The 18641-nt window shown below is 35.5% G+C and overlaps 1 protein-coding gene across 2 annotated transcripts in view; it reads right to left on the bottom strand.

Moving 5' to 3' along the window:
- Window positions 1-2666: 2666 nt before the first annotated feature.
- ESCO1 (establishment of sister chromatid cohesion N-acetyltransferase 1) overlaps window positions 2667-18641 on the bottom strand; it is a 41200-nt gene continuing 25225 nt past the window's right edge. The window contains exons 9-12 of one of the 2 annotated variants that reach the window (XM_065932486.1): window positions 11064-11153; window positions 9104-9247; window positions 5877-6064; window positions 2667-4642 (exon numbers count right to left, since the gene is read on the bottom strand). In XM_065932486.1, the coding sequence (XP_065788558.1) occupies window positions 4495-4642; window positions 5877-6064; window positions 9104-9247; window positions 11064-11153 (570 nt within the window). In that variant the 3' untranslated portion in view covers window positions 2667-4494. Of the gene's footprint in view, window positions 4643-5876; window positions 6065-9103; window positions 9248-11063; window positions 11154-11708; window positions 11831-18641 lie in introns of those variants that run through there. The other variant, XR_010662888.1, reaches the window with a different exon arrangement.

Raw genomic sequence — 18641 nt, 5'->3', positions numbered from 1 at the left:
TGCAGAGTGCCACATAATTATGAATAACAGATCTAGAAATGATTAAAGAAATGTCAGAAATATCCATGGTACATCCCCAATCTTTTATTTTATAGATGGCAACTATATTCATTTCCATGTCCCAACCAGCAGACTTTGGGACGGTAGAATTATGTAGTATAACCTATGGTTACTCTCCATTTTATTTCTAAATTCTAATTTCACCAACTTTGGAGAATTAACTTATTATTCCAGGGGGGGAAAAATGCCTTTCAGTTCTATTATATTGACAGTGCTAAAATAACAGTCTTTGATATAGAACCGTAAAAACATTCTTTAGGGTCAGAGGTCCCTGGCTGTTACCTCAGGAGGGGCAGTAACTATTTTAAGTATGCTGACAGATTCAGGAGCAAGTAGCAAACTGCCAGTGTCCCACTACGTACTCCAATGGAGCTGCCTTGGAAAGACTGACAGCTGTGAAACTGACTGCGGTACCTCTGTCTTCAACTATGTAGAGCTGAACAATATCCAGAGAACAAACACTCCTCAGGTCTGTCTGCAGTCATGGCAACTGGTTCATAAGCTCCCTCCGGGTCTAAGAGAATATTGATAAAACAATGAAACCCTGGCTTCCCTGAAAAAACAAAAACAAAAAATCATCACTAAAGATGCAGGAAGGACCTCTGGGGCCAAGAAAACACTGTAAATTCCTTATGTTTTAGCTGTCAAGTATTAAGCTGAGGAAGGCGTCTACAATTGACCCTTCAACAATACAGGTTTGAACTTCACAGGTGTACTTATACACAATTAAAAAAAAAAGTGCTACAGTACTACACAATTCATAGTTGGCTGAATCTACAGATACAAAGCGTTAATATAAAGGGCTGACTGTAAAGTTATACCTGATCCGGGACTACGTGTGGGGTTAGCACCCCAACCCCCACATTGTTCAAGTGTCAACTGTACTTCAGTGATTATAACAGCAAATGGAATAGGAATAGTTAGAGAGAAAAAGCAACAATTAGGTTTTCTTACCAATTCTTTGCTGTTCGAAGACAGAATCTTCCCTTGGTCTGCTAGAAAGCCCAAGAGCCATAACAACAGGTAGAAGGCATATGTGTGTCTGCAGTCACTACCCCAGAAATCAATTTAACCACCTTAACTGCCAGTGAACTACAGTCAGGAAGGAATGTGGCTGTGTTTCTACCAAGATGCCCTAGCTGGGCAGCCATGCAAAGTATGTGACAATTAAAATATCACTGTATGTCTACTGTATTTACTGTTGTTGTGATAGTTATGGTTTTAGTAGATATATCAAGTTCACTCGAACATTATAAACTGATAAAATGCTGATTTTTATAACACTGACAAAATGAAATAAAACCATTGTATGTCCATGTAAACATGAGCATAACACATAAGATCGCAGGGTGTCTGTCTACACTGGTGATTCCTATAATGTCAATATACTAGACACTCTTATAATAGACCAACTATTCAAGGGTAGCTGAGAAAACATTTATAGGCACCTTTATATAATTAGCAATTACAAAATCAATCTGTTTTGATGTTTGTGACCATTAGCGTTTACTCACTGTATCCACTGGTACCTCCACAACTCCACAGAGACCATGATTCTGTTTCTGTTGTCGCTCTTCAGTCTTCAGCTGTGGTGTGACAATATCGACGGTTCTTTTGAGTCTTGGTTTCTACCACTTTCTTCTGGTTCTTCCCTTCCATGTACATTTTCACAAGTTCTTCAACAGTCTCTTCTCCCCCCTAATTTTATAAACCCCAGGGTGGAGATCTCCTCTAAATCTTCAAATAACTAAATAAATTGGTTTAGTTCAAACTTTTCCTAAACTGTAGGTTTACATGTTTAGTTATATACACCAAATAGATATCTCCACTTGGAGATTCAGCAACCACCTTCAAACTGTGAGCAGAACCAAATTCATCCTTCCCCATCCAATCTTCCCACCTAATTTCTCCAGTATGCCCTTCTCAGACAAAAATCCACCTACTCCATTACCTAAACCAAAATTACCCAGATTCTCCTGTCATGATCTTTCTCCAGTCAGTTATCAACTCCATCAATTCTTCAATTTTAACTTCTCAAATTTCATCTGTCTAGTCTTCACCCACACATCATCGCTTTAGTTCAATTTGCAATATCTTTCACAAACACTGCAGCTGCTACTATAAGCTCGTCTAAATTCTGTCTTCCTCATCTGCAAACTCTACCTATGTGGCTGTCATGATAATTAAATAAGGCATCACTAGGGCTTCCCTGGTAGCTCAGCTGGTACAGGATCTGCCTGCAGCGCAGGAGACCCAGGTTTGATCCCTGGGTTGGGAAGATCCCCTGGAGAAGGGATAGGCTACTCACTCCAGTATTCTTGGGCTTCCCTGGTGGCTCAGACGGTAAAGAATCTGCCTGCAATGTGGGAGACTTGGGTTCAATCCCGGGGCTGGAAGATCCCCTGGAGGAGGGCATGGAAACCCAGTCCAGTATTCTTGCCTGGAGAATCCCATGGACAGAGGAGCCTGGTGGGCTACAGTCCATGGGGTTGCAAAGAGTCAGACACGACTGAGAGATTTTAAGCACAGCACAAACACAAGGTATGACACATGGCAAACACTCAAATGTTAAATATTATTAATAATCCTATTCTTGGAGAAATAGCTAGATTGTAAAATTTATTAGAGGGGCTGTATCTTTAATATAAACACAAAAAGAAACAATCTTCCTAGTAATGGCAATATTTAAACCAACCAATAAATACAGCCTGTCTATTTCCAAGTCCCTTTGAAACCGACCAAGTATAGCTCCCCAAAGAATCCTATTGCTTATATGAGAACTGGGCCTGTATTATGAGTTTAACAGTTACTAGGACATCTATGCTACACCTGAAGTTTTCATCCTGTTTTTAAAAAATCACTGGTTCCCTGTCAGGCAAACATTGAGACCATGGATGACTAGAAGAGTCTCAAGACCAAAAAGAAAAGCAGTGTCAAGAGCTGGATCATCATGATGAATGAGAAGAAATAGTCACACTGCCTTACCATTCCACCCTACTGACAGGTACAGAGCCTTAAACCACTCAATTAATTTTAAAAGCACACATCTATGGGTGATAATGTGTGTGTACACACACACACACACACACCCCTGTAATCTTAATTTATAAAAGTCTTAATTTTTAGCTGGTTTTAATGTCAGCTCATAACATTCACCTGTATTAAATCATAGTGGTGTTTCATATTTGGGTGATGGCTCTTTATTTGTTCAAAAGATCAGAAAAATCCCATGTTAGGATCTTGTCTTTTGGAGATGTTACTGACATACAGATTCTGCAGCAGACTGGTGAAAACTACCTTTTCAAAAGCCACTGTTTTAATCTTATTTCAAGGTATCAAACCTAACAGACTTCCTGAAAAAGCACAATAACAACATACCATTATCACATTTATCACTTAGAAAAGGCTATCAAGTATTTTATTATTTTATTCTACATTATATACAAGTCATAAAAGGCCACAGCAGTTTTTCAACATATAAACCCTTTAAAAGTAGAGGGCACTATGAAGGATAGACAAGTATCAAAATGAAGTCCAATAATGAGGGCATATATCCAGTGTAGTATTTCTGAGGAGTAACAAAGCAGATACCAAGTCATACATATTTAGCTTGCAACTATTCCACAGGTTTTTATAAACCTCTTTGGGATTGTTAATAGCCAAAGTGTGCCAAGTTGACATTTATTTTAAAAAGTGAAACCAGAATGAAAAAATAAATAAAGGGCACCATTCTAACTCGAGTCATTCATAGTTCTCCAAGAAGGAAAGCTTCAATTCTTTTCCACCTTCTGCTTCTTGATTGGCAGCAAGAAGCAGAAAAAGAGAAATAGAAGAAAAAACTCAGTATTTAAAATTCTCTCTTGCTAATGGAGCTTTGCTTTTTTTGTGATGATTCCTTTAAAGTAGGTATCAGACCCTTTAAGAATTAGTTTTGATTCCTAAACATATAACATCACACCCTTCTTGAATAATAATGTAAAAACACTGGTTTCCACTCTGATAATACAATCTTTAAAACTATAACTGGTATCAGCAGATCAGTATAAAAAAAATACAGTACCAAGCTACACTGGTATATTGCCACAATTAAGAACTTCAAAATATACTTATCACTGAGACCATAGTCCTTGCATTAGTTTTCAGTCCACTATGAACAATTATCTGCTGCATGTAAACATGTCTAAATAACTATAGATAAAATACATCAATCATAAATTTCTGTAAAAGATAATAAAATATCTTCTTTAAAAAAACAAAACAACAATAAGCAATTACTTCATTTTTCCCCCCAATTTTATGAAAATGGAACAACCTTATGGTTGTTGCCAGTCCTGAGTTCATTGTAATAAAAATGGCCCTAGTTCCTGGTTTAAGTCAACAACCAATCCATTCTCATCAGTAGATGTCTTCTGATACTGTAGGCATGAGTTTATTTTAGGTACTATTTTGTCCATTAATAAAATTATATACCAGAAACTGACCAGTGCCACAGTACTGTGTTGCAAACAGTTTTCCATCAGGAGTAGGGTCTGAGAAAGCAATTTCCTCTTTACTCAAGTATGAGCCATATATAAAGTTACTCCTGTTTAAAAAAAAGGGGGGGGGTGTGGAAGGTAAAAAAAGGAAAATTAATTTATTTTTAATCATTAAAAGTGGAAAAACCTGTCAAATAATGTTGTATATTCTAGAAACTTAAAAATAACTGTTTTGTAAAAGCAACAATGGTTATAAAAACATTTACCCAACACCTTTTCATGATAAAAATACTCTGAATAGAAGGAACTTCCTCAACCCTGATAAAGAGCATCAAAAGACATCAAAGTTAATAGTTACAAAGAAAAAAAAAGACTGAAAACTTCCTCAGAGATCAGGAACAGGGTAAGGCCACATCTGCTCATACCTCTTCTATTATCAAGGACAATTAGACAAGCAAAAGAAATGAAAAGCAACCAAGTTGGAAAGGAAGAAGTTAAAATTATCTTTTCACAGATGACATGATCTTTTATATACAAAAATTCTAAGGAATTCACAAAATAATAGGCCTAATATAACATGAGTTAAAAAAAAAAAACGAGTTCAGCAAATTTGCAAATTATAAAATATTAAAAAATTAATTTTACTTCTATGACCAATTCAAAACGAAATTTAGAAAACAACACTGAAATACATAGTAAATACTCAGTAACCTAAGTAAATACTTAGGATTAAATCTAACAAAGACATGCAAGACCTAAAAAATGAGAACTATAGAGCATTGTTGAAAGAAATTAAAGGAGACTTTAGTAAACAGAAAGACATCCCATGATTATGAATCAGATGACTTAATATTGCTAAAATGGCATTATTCCTCAAATTGATCTATAGTGAGTTTTTCTGCAAAACTTAACAAGCTGGTCCTAAAATTCATATGCAAATGCAAGAGGCAAAAAAAAAAATGTAATTTTCAGAATCTTTTCTATCCCTTTGATTAAAAATCAAGCAATATATGTAACCTTGTTTTGTATTTTCCAAACCTCCTATAAATGTGTTATCATAATTTCATACTTTAAAAAAAAGAAAAAAGAGGAATAAAATCAAGAAAAACTACTGAGAGACTTATTTACAAATACTACTCTTAAATTAAGACAAATTTTTCCTAAAAGTTAAACTCCCAAGAAATTTCCCATACTTCTTATGTACTGACAATCTTAAGCAAATTTTAAATTAATATAAATAAAGGTTATACATTTACAATGAACTAAATGTCAATCTTTATATAAAACTCTGCTTAAATGCTAAACTACTGATAATGACTTGAAGGATTACATCCAAGTTACCTTAGGCATTCAATCATGCGAGAAGCGATTTTCTTCCGACGCATCATGCTGAACACCCATATGCGGCTGATCCCACAGATTGCAGGCTCTGGCAATGTTGAGCAGCACCAGGCTTTTTGCCGTTCAAATCTGACCTTTTCTTCTTCTGACCTGATAACTGGAAGTTTTTCTTCTATGACTCTGTAGCCCTATATGCAGTAAAATTAAGGGGAAATTCATAGGTGATTTTTTTAAATTGAAGCATAGCTGATTTACAATGTTGTGCTACGCTCTACTATACAGCAAAGTGAGTCCGTTATACACATAGAGACATTCTTGGGGGGCAGGCGGGACAGGGTGTTTATAAAGTGAGATGATTATTAAGCTATTGTCTCATGCTGACCTTTCATGAGGTCATCACTACGTCCATCTGGCTTCTTAACAAACTGTAGGAACCACTTAGGCTTTTGCTCTCATTTCTGGCAATAAACAAACCTGGATCTATATTCTGTTCTAACTCACTTATTAGTTATGTGACCATGAGATGAAGTTACTTAATTTAGCTTTGGGTTCCTTATCTATAAACTGGAACTCTCTGCCATCTCTTTCAGAGACTTGCTGAGAGATTAAATAAGAAAATACAAAGCACCTGGCCATCACGGCTGGCACATAATAGGAAGTGAATGTTAATTTTCTCCACCTCTCATGTTATGCTGCTACTGCTGCTAAGTCGCTTCAGTCGTGTCCAACTCTGTGCGACCCCATAGACGGCAGCGCACCAGGCTCCCCCGTCCCTGGGATTCTCCAGGCAAGAACACTGGAGTGGGTTGTCATTTCCTTCTCCAATGTGTGAAAGTGAAAAGTGAAAGTGAAGTCGCTCTGTCATGTCCAACTTGTAGCGACCTGATGGACTGCAGCCTACCAGGCTTCTCCGTCCATGGGATTTTCCAAGCAAGAGTACTGGAGTGGGGTGCCATTGCCTTCTCCTCCCATGTTCTAGGACCAGCGAAAGTATATGTGGAGAACTCAGCAGTCACAACTGTTTCTGTGATAGCAATCATCATTATAGGGCTCCCAGCTGTGCAGAACTGGGACTCAGGATGGCAGAGGAATCAAAAGTTTAGGAAAGTCCTTTCCCTACACTCCTATCTCTTAAAAAAAAAAAAAAAAGTACTTTGAAAAACATATATCTCTTCTGCCAGTCTAGTGGCCAAAAAAGGGACACCACCAGCCTTTCGACAGAATGAGGTACAAAAGTTAAAACAATTAGACAACACAACTGAGAGTTAACAAAGAATAAACAAGCAAGTATCGCATGGCTATGTTCTAATCTAAACACTGCAACAAGTCATTTTTGGAACTAGGTAGAATAGAAATTAAAAAAAAACACAAGGGTGCAGAGGTCCCTGGTAGTCTAGTGGTTAGGGCTCAGTGCTTTCACTCCCATGGCCCAGATTCAATCCCTGGTCAAAGAACTGCGATCCCAGAAGCCACTCGGCACGGCCAAAAAACCCCGCAACACACGAGTTTACCAAAGAACATTCACTATAAACAATCAAACAAACAAACAAAAAACACTGCAAGAAACAGTCAAAAAACAAGATAGATGTCTGCAATTTTTTTCTGAATGCTTAGTCATTTGCCAAGCAAATTTAAGAATACTCTATATAAAATTTGCAAATATCCTTGTCACTCTGTGAAAATCTGACTTCAAGTATCTTTTTCCCCTCATCTAATTAACTTCATTTGTTTCAGTGATCAATTCTGTCTGAAGTTATGTCCCACATAAAAAGTGATATTTCCTTCAAGTGGGTACCTTACTATTAACCCTCCTCAGGAGTCATAAATCATGCTAGCTGGATTGGAATTAAGGGGGATGAGTTGCTAAGGACAATCCTAAAAAGACATAACACAGTTATTCGATACACACAGAAAGCACTTTGACATATTGGTAAAAAAATCAAGCACAACACTGCTGATATCTCTTAAAAGTGGGACAAACAATGTATGACAAAATCCACTGAAATGTTGTAAAGTGATTGGCCTCCAACTAATAAAATAATATTAAAAAAAATTAAAAAAAAATTTAAATATATTAATATCTGTAAAAAAAAAAAAAAAAGTGGGACAATCAAGACTCAGAGACCTATAAAAGTGGACAAATGATAAAGAATAAATCTGGGGCAATGAAAAAATGAAGTCACAAGATGTGCACTATGCAAAATTAACTCAGTTACAGGATGGCAAGCTTCTATGAGTTAGTCCTTTTATATCAAATTTATATCTCCAAACTACCTTGTCAGCTATTTATTTAAATCAAATCTATGATTACAAATAGCAAAATTCATAAACTTACACGATTTCAGGTTGAATTTTTTTTTCAGATTGAATTTTTTATGTAGCTTAACATACAGACATTAATCACACATATTTGTTTCAACTTTGCACCTTATTAGGAAACTTTATGATGAAGCATATATACTTGCAGGCAACTATTAATATACTAAAAGACATCAACTAAACAAAAAGTCAAATCCAATGCACACTGAATTCATGAGCAAGAACTCAGCTGAAAAGAAGACAGAATTCACAGGAGGTCTACCTCACTCAAGGTGAGCATGATTATTAGGAAGTTCAAAATCGTCTGTTTTCTTAAATTGGTCTAACTTGGGACCATCTTACAATATGAACATACCACTTCTACTATAATTCTATTATTTGTTTACATTTGGCTCTTAAATACAAGCCAAGTCCTCATTAGAGTTCACCCAAAGAAGTGGTAACCTGATGCAGGGGTGGGCAATTTTTCATGAAGGGCCAGGAAATAAGTATTTCAGGCTGTGTAGCAGAGCTGGCCTCTTGCAACATTTAAGCAAATGGACATAGCAATGTTACAATAAAATGTTGTAAAAAAACAGGCTAGAATTTGCCTTCTGGACTATAATCTGGCAACCCTTGATTTACTTCAGTGCTGAAGACAGACATTTCATTAGTAACCAACAAGGAAACTTCCTAAACAAAATTTAATAGTACTTTTGATTTGTAGTATTTTTATCTTATATTTACTGACTTAAATGAATTCCCATGCAAGACAACTTCACTGTAGTAAAAAAAAAAAATTATGCACAGGAGTTCTCGCATTCATACTCTTCCTTACACAGAATGCTGAAAAATTTACCAGGATGATGCTATTGCTGTAACTCTTTAAACACCAAACTACATATGACCATTCTTTAAAAATCACTTACCCACTGGATATGTTCTGCAATTAGACAACCAACTACCTTTTTGTCATTAGAAATAAAGAGAAGTGTTTTTGTTCTGGAATAGCACATGAGTGGAGCCTGCTGGAAACCTAAATCATTATCAACCATCTCTCTAATCTCGTCAACCTGCCAAATAAAGAAAAATTATTATTTTTTAAACAAAAGCATTTTATATATGTAAAAATATGCTATTTCAGGTCAATAAATTGAGCATATTATTCCAAGCAGAACATCCTCTGAAGAGTGCTTCTGAATGACTATCCTGATCACTAAATGTTTTTCAAGCTCTGTGGACCAATCTACAAAAGGAAGAAAGAATGGAGAGTAATATCAAGCCCAGCAGTCTCCTCTGATAGGTAATAAGGACACTAAGGCTTCCGAGTGTAAGTAAGCATCAGGGAATGAAGCACTGGAGACAACTTCACTGGAACCTTAGCCAGGCAGGCCACATTGTTCTTCGCAAGCCTTAATTAGTACTCTCATCAGTGGACTGGAAGTGAGCACAGAGAAAAGGCGTTAATGTTTACTCCTTATCAAAAGTTTATAGGGTCAGATATTATGCAAAGCACTTTATGAATACTATCTAATTTAAATCCAACACCTCTTACAGGCTGATAGCTTCTCACTTTGCATATGGAATAAAATTCAGAGGTTAAATAACTTTCCCAAGTCAGATACGGACACTGGGAACCAAAGAGCTGGGTTTTCTGGGATTTGACCCATAATGCTAACATAGCATCAAAGTGCTTCTACCACTTTATCTCCTAGTCAAGGTCACATACGATAAGCTCAAACTTTTGTAGGTATTCAAAGTCAAGATTTTTATAGGCACTCAAACATCAGTTCCTTTGACAGTTAAAAAAAAAAAGTCTGCAAATATTCAGTCCAATAAACATTCATCTGTGACACTAACTTTAAAATGTAAATGACACCTAAGGGGGTTAAATATTCACACTTCTGAATTGCAGAATACCATGTAACACATTCCTTATTCAGTGATGAAAACCCAAGTCCCCTTAATCCTAGAAAAATATCCCATGATACAACACCTGACTCAGTTCCTAAAGGCAAATGACTCACAATTCTTTGGATTTTAATTTTTAACCTATTATGGGTTACTAACCAGTAACATACTGAACTGTAAGTTACTAAGAACAAGGATATTAGAAATTTACTCTCAGAATAAAATCACATCTATTAGTTTCAATTTTATAAATTATGATTCAGATTTGTATTTTAATTTTGATTCTTGAAATCACTTATGTGGCATTTACTATGCCTTCTATATCATCACTCAAATTACTGATAATATGAGACAGTAATCATTCCACTAAAAATTCATTTCACATATGCTAGACAGTAGTCATGTGAGGGTGTGAGAATTGGGCCATAAAGAACGCCAAAGAATTGATGCTTTCGAACTGTGGTGTTGGTGGTGAAGAAACTTGAAGACTCCCTTGGACAGCAAGGAAATCAAACCAGTCAATCCTAAAGGAAATAAGCCCAGAATATTCATTGGAAGGACTGATGCTGAAGCTCCAGTACCTTGGCCATCTGATACGAAGGGTCAACTCATTGGAAAAGACCCTGATACTGGGAAGGATTGAGAGCAGGCGAAGACAGGGACGGAGGATGAAATGGTTGAATGGCATCACTCACTCAATGGAGACTGAGTCTGAGCAAACTCCAAGAGATAGTGAAGTACCAGGAAGTGTAGTTTGCTGCAGTCCATAGGGTCGCAAGGAGTCAGACACAACTTAGAAAATGAACAACAAATGACGCACTACAAAGTTAAAGCATTGACTTTTCAGGCGGGTTGTGACTAAGTGCTTATTTCTTGTTCTCAGAATGGGGTGTTTAAATGTGCTGCCAGTAATACATTATACTCTTAAAATCAGCTGCAAAATTATTCATTCTGTGTGAAATTTCACTGGAAATTTACCTTTTTCAGGGCATATTTTGGATCTTCAGGAAGAACCATTATTATCCTGCCATCAGGATATTCAGCTAGAATTCTTTCTTTTTTCCAACCCTAGATACATATAAAAAAAAAAGAAATTTATTTACCATATTTCATACATCATATTCATGTACAATAAGAAAAATACATCAATGTGTCTAAAAATTACAAACATGAAAAAGTATATATGCTCGTTAATGTTTAAAAAGACATGATAAATCAGCTATTTGTTAAGCACACACAGGTACAATGTAAGCTAATTTCTCTCTACTATTCATTCAGTGATCTAAGACCACAAAAGCATGTCTAATTTATCATTTTCCATTTTAAATTAATTTTGAAAATCACACAGCAAAAGCAAGCCCCTTAAAGTCAGTGACTCCCAGAACCTAAAGTAAAACTCTCCCAGTTTCTTGATAAGAGAATTAAAAGTCTTAAATCTCTCTGGAACATGGTTACCTCCACAAACAAACACTCGTGGTTTTATGTCTGGCATGCCAAAGACCTCCAGGAGGTTGTAAATGAACTGATTTGCATGCAGGAGCCCAATATGTAAGGAATAGTTTTTATTCTTATTGATCACAACTATCAAAAGTCACAAGAAGGATACTATAAAAATATAACTACCTTCTAAGAATCTAATAGGGAAGGAGAGGCTACGTTGTGTGTATCTGAAGTTAAACATACTCAAAAAAAGAGGTAATAAACTCTTCTTCAGATCCACACTCGTGGTGATTAATGAGCAGAACCTGCATGAAAAAAAAACAAAACAAAAGCCACTTAAATCTAGTAAGATGGGACTGAACCAGAGGTTAAAACTAGGAGCTTTGAGGTTAAAAATAAGTACAGAAGGAATGAGCTTAACTGGTTGTTCCATTTGTCTTACCCAACCAACTTTAAATAAAAAGGTTTTTCAAGAAGCAATGTATTTATCTTAAAGAAAACCAGCATCTTTCTGAGATTTGTTTCAGAGTATTAAAGCTCAATGAAACCAAGAAAAAGGCAACTATATTTTTAAAAAACACTACAGCAGGTCTGAAAGGAGATTGATTTTCTTAAATGATCCAGAATGGTCTTTTGGGAAAGGGTGGTTTCTTAGTTGTGGACAAAAAGTCTAGTAACAAACTTGGTATAAACAACTGTTTGAAGTATTTAAAACCAGAATTTGTTTAAAAAATAGAGCACCCCAAAGTAAAGCAAATTCAGATGATCATTAATTAGGATGGTCATGTGTTCCCAAAATTTGAAAAGAAAAAAGGAGCAGAAACAATAGTCACAGAAGTCATTTTTTTCAAATCAGAAACAAAATTTGAATCATATCCAGACCTGAATATAGGTAAATGTTTTTAAAAGGCATGAGAGATATCATCCTCTCTAGAAAACAAATTTACATTAATGTTATTTTGGGGAAAGCTTTTAAAATAAACCTATTTTGCATAAAATGAAAATGGAGACTTTTCATTTTAAAAACTAAGCTACAATTTCAATGAAGAGCTAGAATTGAACTAACTCCAACTTATAACAAAGTCATAGTTTCCTGAGTTGAATTATCTAAAAATAATTTGACAAGTTACTCTCCTGTTGTCTTTAAAAATAACTACTGGCCAACATTATACTGCACCATCAGCACTAGATAAATTATTTTGCTTTATATATTCGGCACTATATAAATTATTTTGCTTTATTGACTTTTTTGTGTATAATTTTCTCTTGAAACAAGTTGAGACTTGCATGTTCAGGCAGAAAATGTTTCCCAATTGGATTTGATACAATTTTTTAAAATGTTTTAAATGTGATAGCTTTTTCATGTAAGTGTATAAGCAGGAGGAACTGCAAAGGGCAGAATTATTACTGCTTAAGTTTCTAATACCCATGAAGACAGCATATTTAAAAGAAAACTTCAAGAGTTCTGGATTAAAAGTTCAGGGTTTAAATCCCATTTCTTGGTAGTTATTAGCAATATAATCTTGGGCAAATCACTGCAATCCATTCTGTTTCCTGACCTAGGCTATGGATAAAATAGCTGTCATCACCCACCTCACTTAGTAGTTTAGAGAAATGCTTTAAGATGATTCCTCTTACAGAAGGGCTACTCAGGAACTCTTAGTAACTTCCACTCTACCTTCCTAGTGGTGTCAAACTACAGTCAATGTACTACTTTAAGAAAACACAATTAAGAAAGCCCCCAAAGTTACATGCAAAAATAAGTTCAAACCTTGGACAAGGCAAAGATGAAAGACCCAATGTGGCTAAAAACTGTCAAATAAGATACTAAAGACATTTATACACCTCAATTGCAGTTAACTCTTTCCTGGAGTCAATAACCACATGATCCTCCTATCTTTAGAGAATTTAGATGAGATGAAGTCTGCTGCTTGAAACTGAGGCAGATGCTGTTTGCTGAAGGGTAAATGTGATTTAGAGGAATAACCAAATAGCCACAGCTTTCTCCAAAGATATAAATTTCAATGCAGTGCCGTTACACCTTTCACCTTTAGCTCTAAGATGTTACACACAGCCCGCTAGCAAGTAGTATTTTCCAAATCCCATTCTTAATTCACCTATCTGGTTGCTAAAAAGCAGAAAGCTTTACACTGCTAACAACAATCAATGATCTTTTTTTTTTGTCCCTTGCTGTTCTAGTTATTCTAGACTTTAGAGTTTCTCAAGAATGGAAGGGGTTTTCCTCTTTTTCTATTTGAACAAGATTACAATTGAAAACAAAATACACTGGGTGGTAGATACATTGATGTATACACAATTGTCAAAATTCATCAATCAAACATTTAAGATCTGTGTGTTAAAATTATATCCAACTGTAAAAGTTCCTACTAATCACTTCCATTAAAGGTTGAATGGAAATATTCATGAAAGAATACTCTGAGAAATAAAATCAAAAACTAGCTTTTTAAAAAGACTATCAACAAATATGGCAAGGGAAAAAAACCTAGAGGGAGAATCTTTAGATTAAAAGAGATTTAAGAGACATATCAACCAGTGCAATATATGGACCTTAATTCAAACAGTATAGAAAATTATGAGATATTTGGGGAGATTCTGACCCCTGAGGAAATAGCTGATATTAAGGAATTAAAATTTAAAGGTGTGATTATACACTTAAAATCTTCTTTATTGCTACACTGAAGCTGAGTGAAAAATACATGGGGATTCGCTATTTGGTGGTAGTGGGGGGAATGGGGATTGAACTCTATTTTGGAAAATTCAAATCACCCAACTGTCAAAACTGTGCCAAAGGTCCAAGGCTTACGCAAATACCATTTACTCAGAAGTGAAAAATGAATGTAAAATGAATCCAGTTGGCAGTGATTAGACCTGAGGGTGAGACAAGCATTGACTGCAGTGGGCCCAAAGCGGCTTCTGAGATACTAGTGGTGTTTGTCATGTGGGTGTTCACTTTGCAAAAACACACCATTAAGCTGTGCCCTTGTTCATTATTTGTGTACTTCTCTTTACAAGTTGTATTTCAATTAAAATTTTATTTAAATTACTAAAGCAATTTGAAAAACAGACATTTTAGTTCAACAGCAAGACTAACAGTTGTTATTTGTTTAAATAAACATACTGTAAATACCAATTTTAAAAAATTTTAAATCTTTAGAAACAAAAGTAAATTAAAATCAGCTCATTCAAAATTCAGTCACATGCTCTTTTTGACAGTACCCATGGCACACAGCATAAAAAACTGCAGAAAAACTGCATAAGAGAAACAAATTACAGATTCTTTAAATACTTAAAAATATTTCTGTTGAAATGATTTTTAAAAGCAAACATGTACTTATGAATATTTTAAGTCAGAAAGACTGTATGCCAAATTATAAATTGAGGTTATTTATGTGATTTAATTTTTTCCTTTCAGCTTATCTGTATTTCCTGTTTTTTTCTACTTTAATAAAATGGTATAATAAAAGTATTAATATACCTTAACTACCCCCAAGCAGAAGGTTTTAATTTCACATTTGGTTACTTTGCAAAAATAATTTTGTATTAACAACAATACTGTTAAAGATGTGTTTCCATGCTCTCTCCAGGCATACCACCTTTCCAAATCTCTGTGTGTTCACCAACCCAAAAGCTCTCTGAACCCTGTCCTGGCTTTTTGAAGGTTTCACTAGAGGTGGGACTGATTAAATCATTGGCAACTGGTAACAGAATTCAATCTCCAGTGCCTATTCCCACTTAGGATCACTATGTGAGAACTGAAAGTTCCAACCCTCAGTAGTTGGCTCCCATTCTTAGGCTAGTTCCAAAGGTCATCTCATTAACATAACAAAACACATTGTATCCCATCTCTTAGGAAATTTCAAAGGTTTTGGGAGCTGTGTGAGTCAGGAACTAAATAAATATCTTTCTCGTAAATCACAGTATCATAAGCACTGAAGCTGATTATCTGAGACAACTTTAGTTTGAAAGTGACTGAAGTCAATTTATTTCTGAACTAAATTTAATTGTACACACAACTGCTGAAATTAAAATAAAATAATTAAATCTTATATATGTTAATTTGTGGTAAAGAATCCACCTACAATGTGGGAGACGTGGGTTCTATCCCTGGGTTGGGAAGATCCCCTGGAGAAGGGAAAGGCTACCCACTACAGTATTCTGGCCTGGAGAATTCCAAGTGACTCTATAGTCAATGGGGTCACAAAGAAGACTGAGTGACTTTCACTTATGTTCAGCTAACAAGACATGAATGATATAGTTGGTCTATTAAAACATAATTAAGCACAACACTTTCTGAAGCTAACCTTCATATCTGTTAGCTATATTTATTATCACTAGAGTATTTCAAGATTCATGGTTTCCCATTTTGAATGACTTAACCACTAAAAGCAAGCAAACCTGTTTAAGTTAATCTTTCATAGTTTGAAAGAAGGTATTCAGAAAAACAAAAGTCCTGTGACATAGTGGTTTTTTCACTCATTGAGTAAGTCAGGAATAAAAGAATATACACAAGAATTTAAGTTTTACTTTATAAAAATTGGATTCAATTCTAAAGATGCTTTAAAGACTTTTCATTTTGTAGGTGTGCTATGAAGGCAGGATCTCCTCCAGGGTACTTCTCTCATTCTCTGCAGTATTTGAACTGAACAGAGGCTAGAACCCTTACTCTTCTACTAAAGCTATTTGTTTTGATAAATCTACTTGTAGCAGCACTAACTGAACTCCTTATGACAATTCAAATATTCTACCTCCACAGTGACACATAGCACCTAGCAACATGTGACGAGAGAGCACTGGCTGGTGTGAACGAGGACCTGCATTTCTCCTGGTCGGAGGTCTGGTGTCACCAAACTGGATAATGCAGCTATACAGCCAACTAGGGATTGGTCCAACCTTTCTTCAAAGTGTCTCTGGGCACCAAGACAGGAAAAACAACCCATTTTCTGATCACAGCTCTACCAAAGTAATTATCATTTCTAAACTGAAAAGTTAATTTATAGTTTAAATAGTTAATATTGACTTATTGCTTTAATAGCCATTTAAATCTTTTATTGTTAACTTTTCACTTCTTTCAGGCTTTGTTCCTAAATTTGCAGGCCAAGGGCATATCCAGTACCCGGAATGTAAGGTCCTCCACAACACATTCAGTCAGATAATCAGTTCAAAGGAGGGTAAGGGAAAGACAGAGGCAAAGAAGGATTAAGTAAGGAGTTTTTCTGCAAAGAACCCAAACATTATTCCTCTTCTGCATTACTGAAAGTTTACAATACAGCTGAATTCTGGATAGTTCCTTGCTTGGCAACAAGGCTGAATGCTCTTGGGGGAGTTTTTCCTGTTTTCTCCTCACACCTTTAGGAAAACACTTCATGAAGGGAAACTGAAGGGAAGCTAGGTCTAAACCAGAATCCAGAATCCCTAGGAAGCTTTAAGAGGCTCCTTCCTAAATAGTTTCGAGTAGGCCACGTAAAATACATTTCCTCAAATGGGGTCAATGAGGCAGATGGAGTACAATGATAGAATATACAAAGAGAGCACCGTCATTCTTCTCCCCTACCCCAAGTCAAAGAGAATACGTAAAGGATAAAGTATTTTAGTCAACCAAAAGTAGGTTCTGTGGCATCAATTTCTACTATGACTACATAACTTATGTATTATTTTAATCTTCTGAAAAGAAGACTTCAGACATTTTTACCTGTCATAGATTATCATAATGAAATAATTATAAGAAAAAATTTCTACTGTGAAGAAAAAATGCTCTGGGATGACCCAGAGGGATGGGATGGGGAGGGAGTTGGGAGGGGGTTTCGTGATGAGGAACACATGTACACCCATGGCGGATTCAAGCCAATGTATGGCAAAACCAATACAATGTTGTAAAGTAAAATAAATAATTAATTTAAATTAAAAAAGAAAAGCTGCTTATGTTGTAGGCAGTGTTTGATTAAAATAAAAAGTAAAATTATTCTAACTTATTCTATTTTAAGCAGTACAGAATTAATTCTCTATTAAGCAGTACAGAACTTTATTCCCAATCCCTGAACACTGCCCATCTAGAATTAAAAATATAAACAAAAGCCACAGCACAAAATGACTTCTTAGTTCTATGTGCTTCTCTCCAAGAAACAGACACGACAGATAAACTGGCATTTAAAAAATTTAGTGTTTCATCAAACACTTACGAGTACTTAATGCAAAAGCACAACACTCGGTGCCCAATGGAAGATTCACTAAGTGATGACCCAGAATCCAAAGCTGTGATCACAGCAGAGCATCTTTAATGTGGGTGTGCTTTTTATCCTCTCCACACACTAGAAAAGAATGCTACAAAGTTCTGGAGTAGTTTCTACCTTACAGTCTATGTATATCTATGTTTGAAAAAACAAAAAGTAAGAACGTTAACTTTGATGTTAGCAAAGGATGGCCAACTGCTAAACTCAATTCCTTCTCTTGAGTTTATTTCAAAAGTAAATAAAATAACCTGTAGCTCTGTCCCATCAAGAAGAGGGCTGGGGGAGAGGTCTGGGGCAGGAATCAGTCTTCCTTAAGTTGTTCTGCTGCTTTATGGACTTGCAAGAGCCAGGATTTGTTAAGAAGTGATGCCTCCACCTTGTTCCATAATTTCCTTTGGTGTTGTGTAAGAGCAGAGTACATTATCTCCTGGTTGATTTCCTTACAGTTGGTCTCAGAAATTAAGAACTTCTCTTAAAATAAAGAATTAAGTCTTTTAAACCAAATTTCTTTATAATTTTTGGAAACTGGCTGCAAGAATCAAACAATGTAACTTGAGCAGAATATAATTCTACCAGATTGATGGCTGTAAAATAAATATTTCTGCCCCAGAAGTATTCCATAATTTAGCTACTTGATAGGCCTATTTTTCTTTTCAAGTTGTAAGGATATTAACAGAGTCAAACTGGAAAAGGACAAATTTCAAATGTCAAATAAATATCTAGCTACAGATATTCTATATCCACATACCTTATATTTTATTTAGTTAAGTGGGAAAAGGGTGTGTGGGGGGAAAAGCAGATGAAATAGGGAATACAAAGGATTACCACAGCAGGAAACTAAAAAAGGAAAACCCCACCTATCTTGGGA

This window comes from Muntiacus reevesi, chromosome 4 (genome assembly GCF_963930625.1).
Source record: "Muntiacus reevesi chromosome 4, mMunRee1.1, whole genome shotgun sequence".
Classification (NCBI taxonomy): domain Eukaryota; kingdom Metazoa; phylum Chordata; class Mammalia; order Artiodactyla; family Cervidae; genus Muntiacus; species Muntiacus reevesi.
Note: the sequence above shows the minus strand (reverse complement) of the source record. Positions and strands in the feature narration are given on the sequence as shown.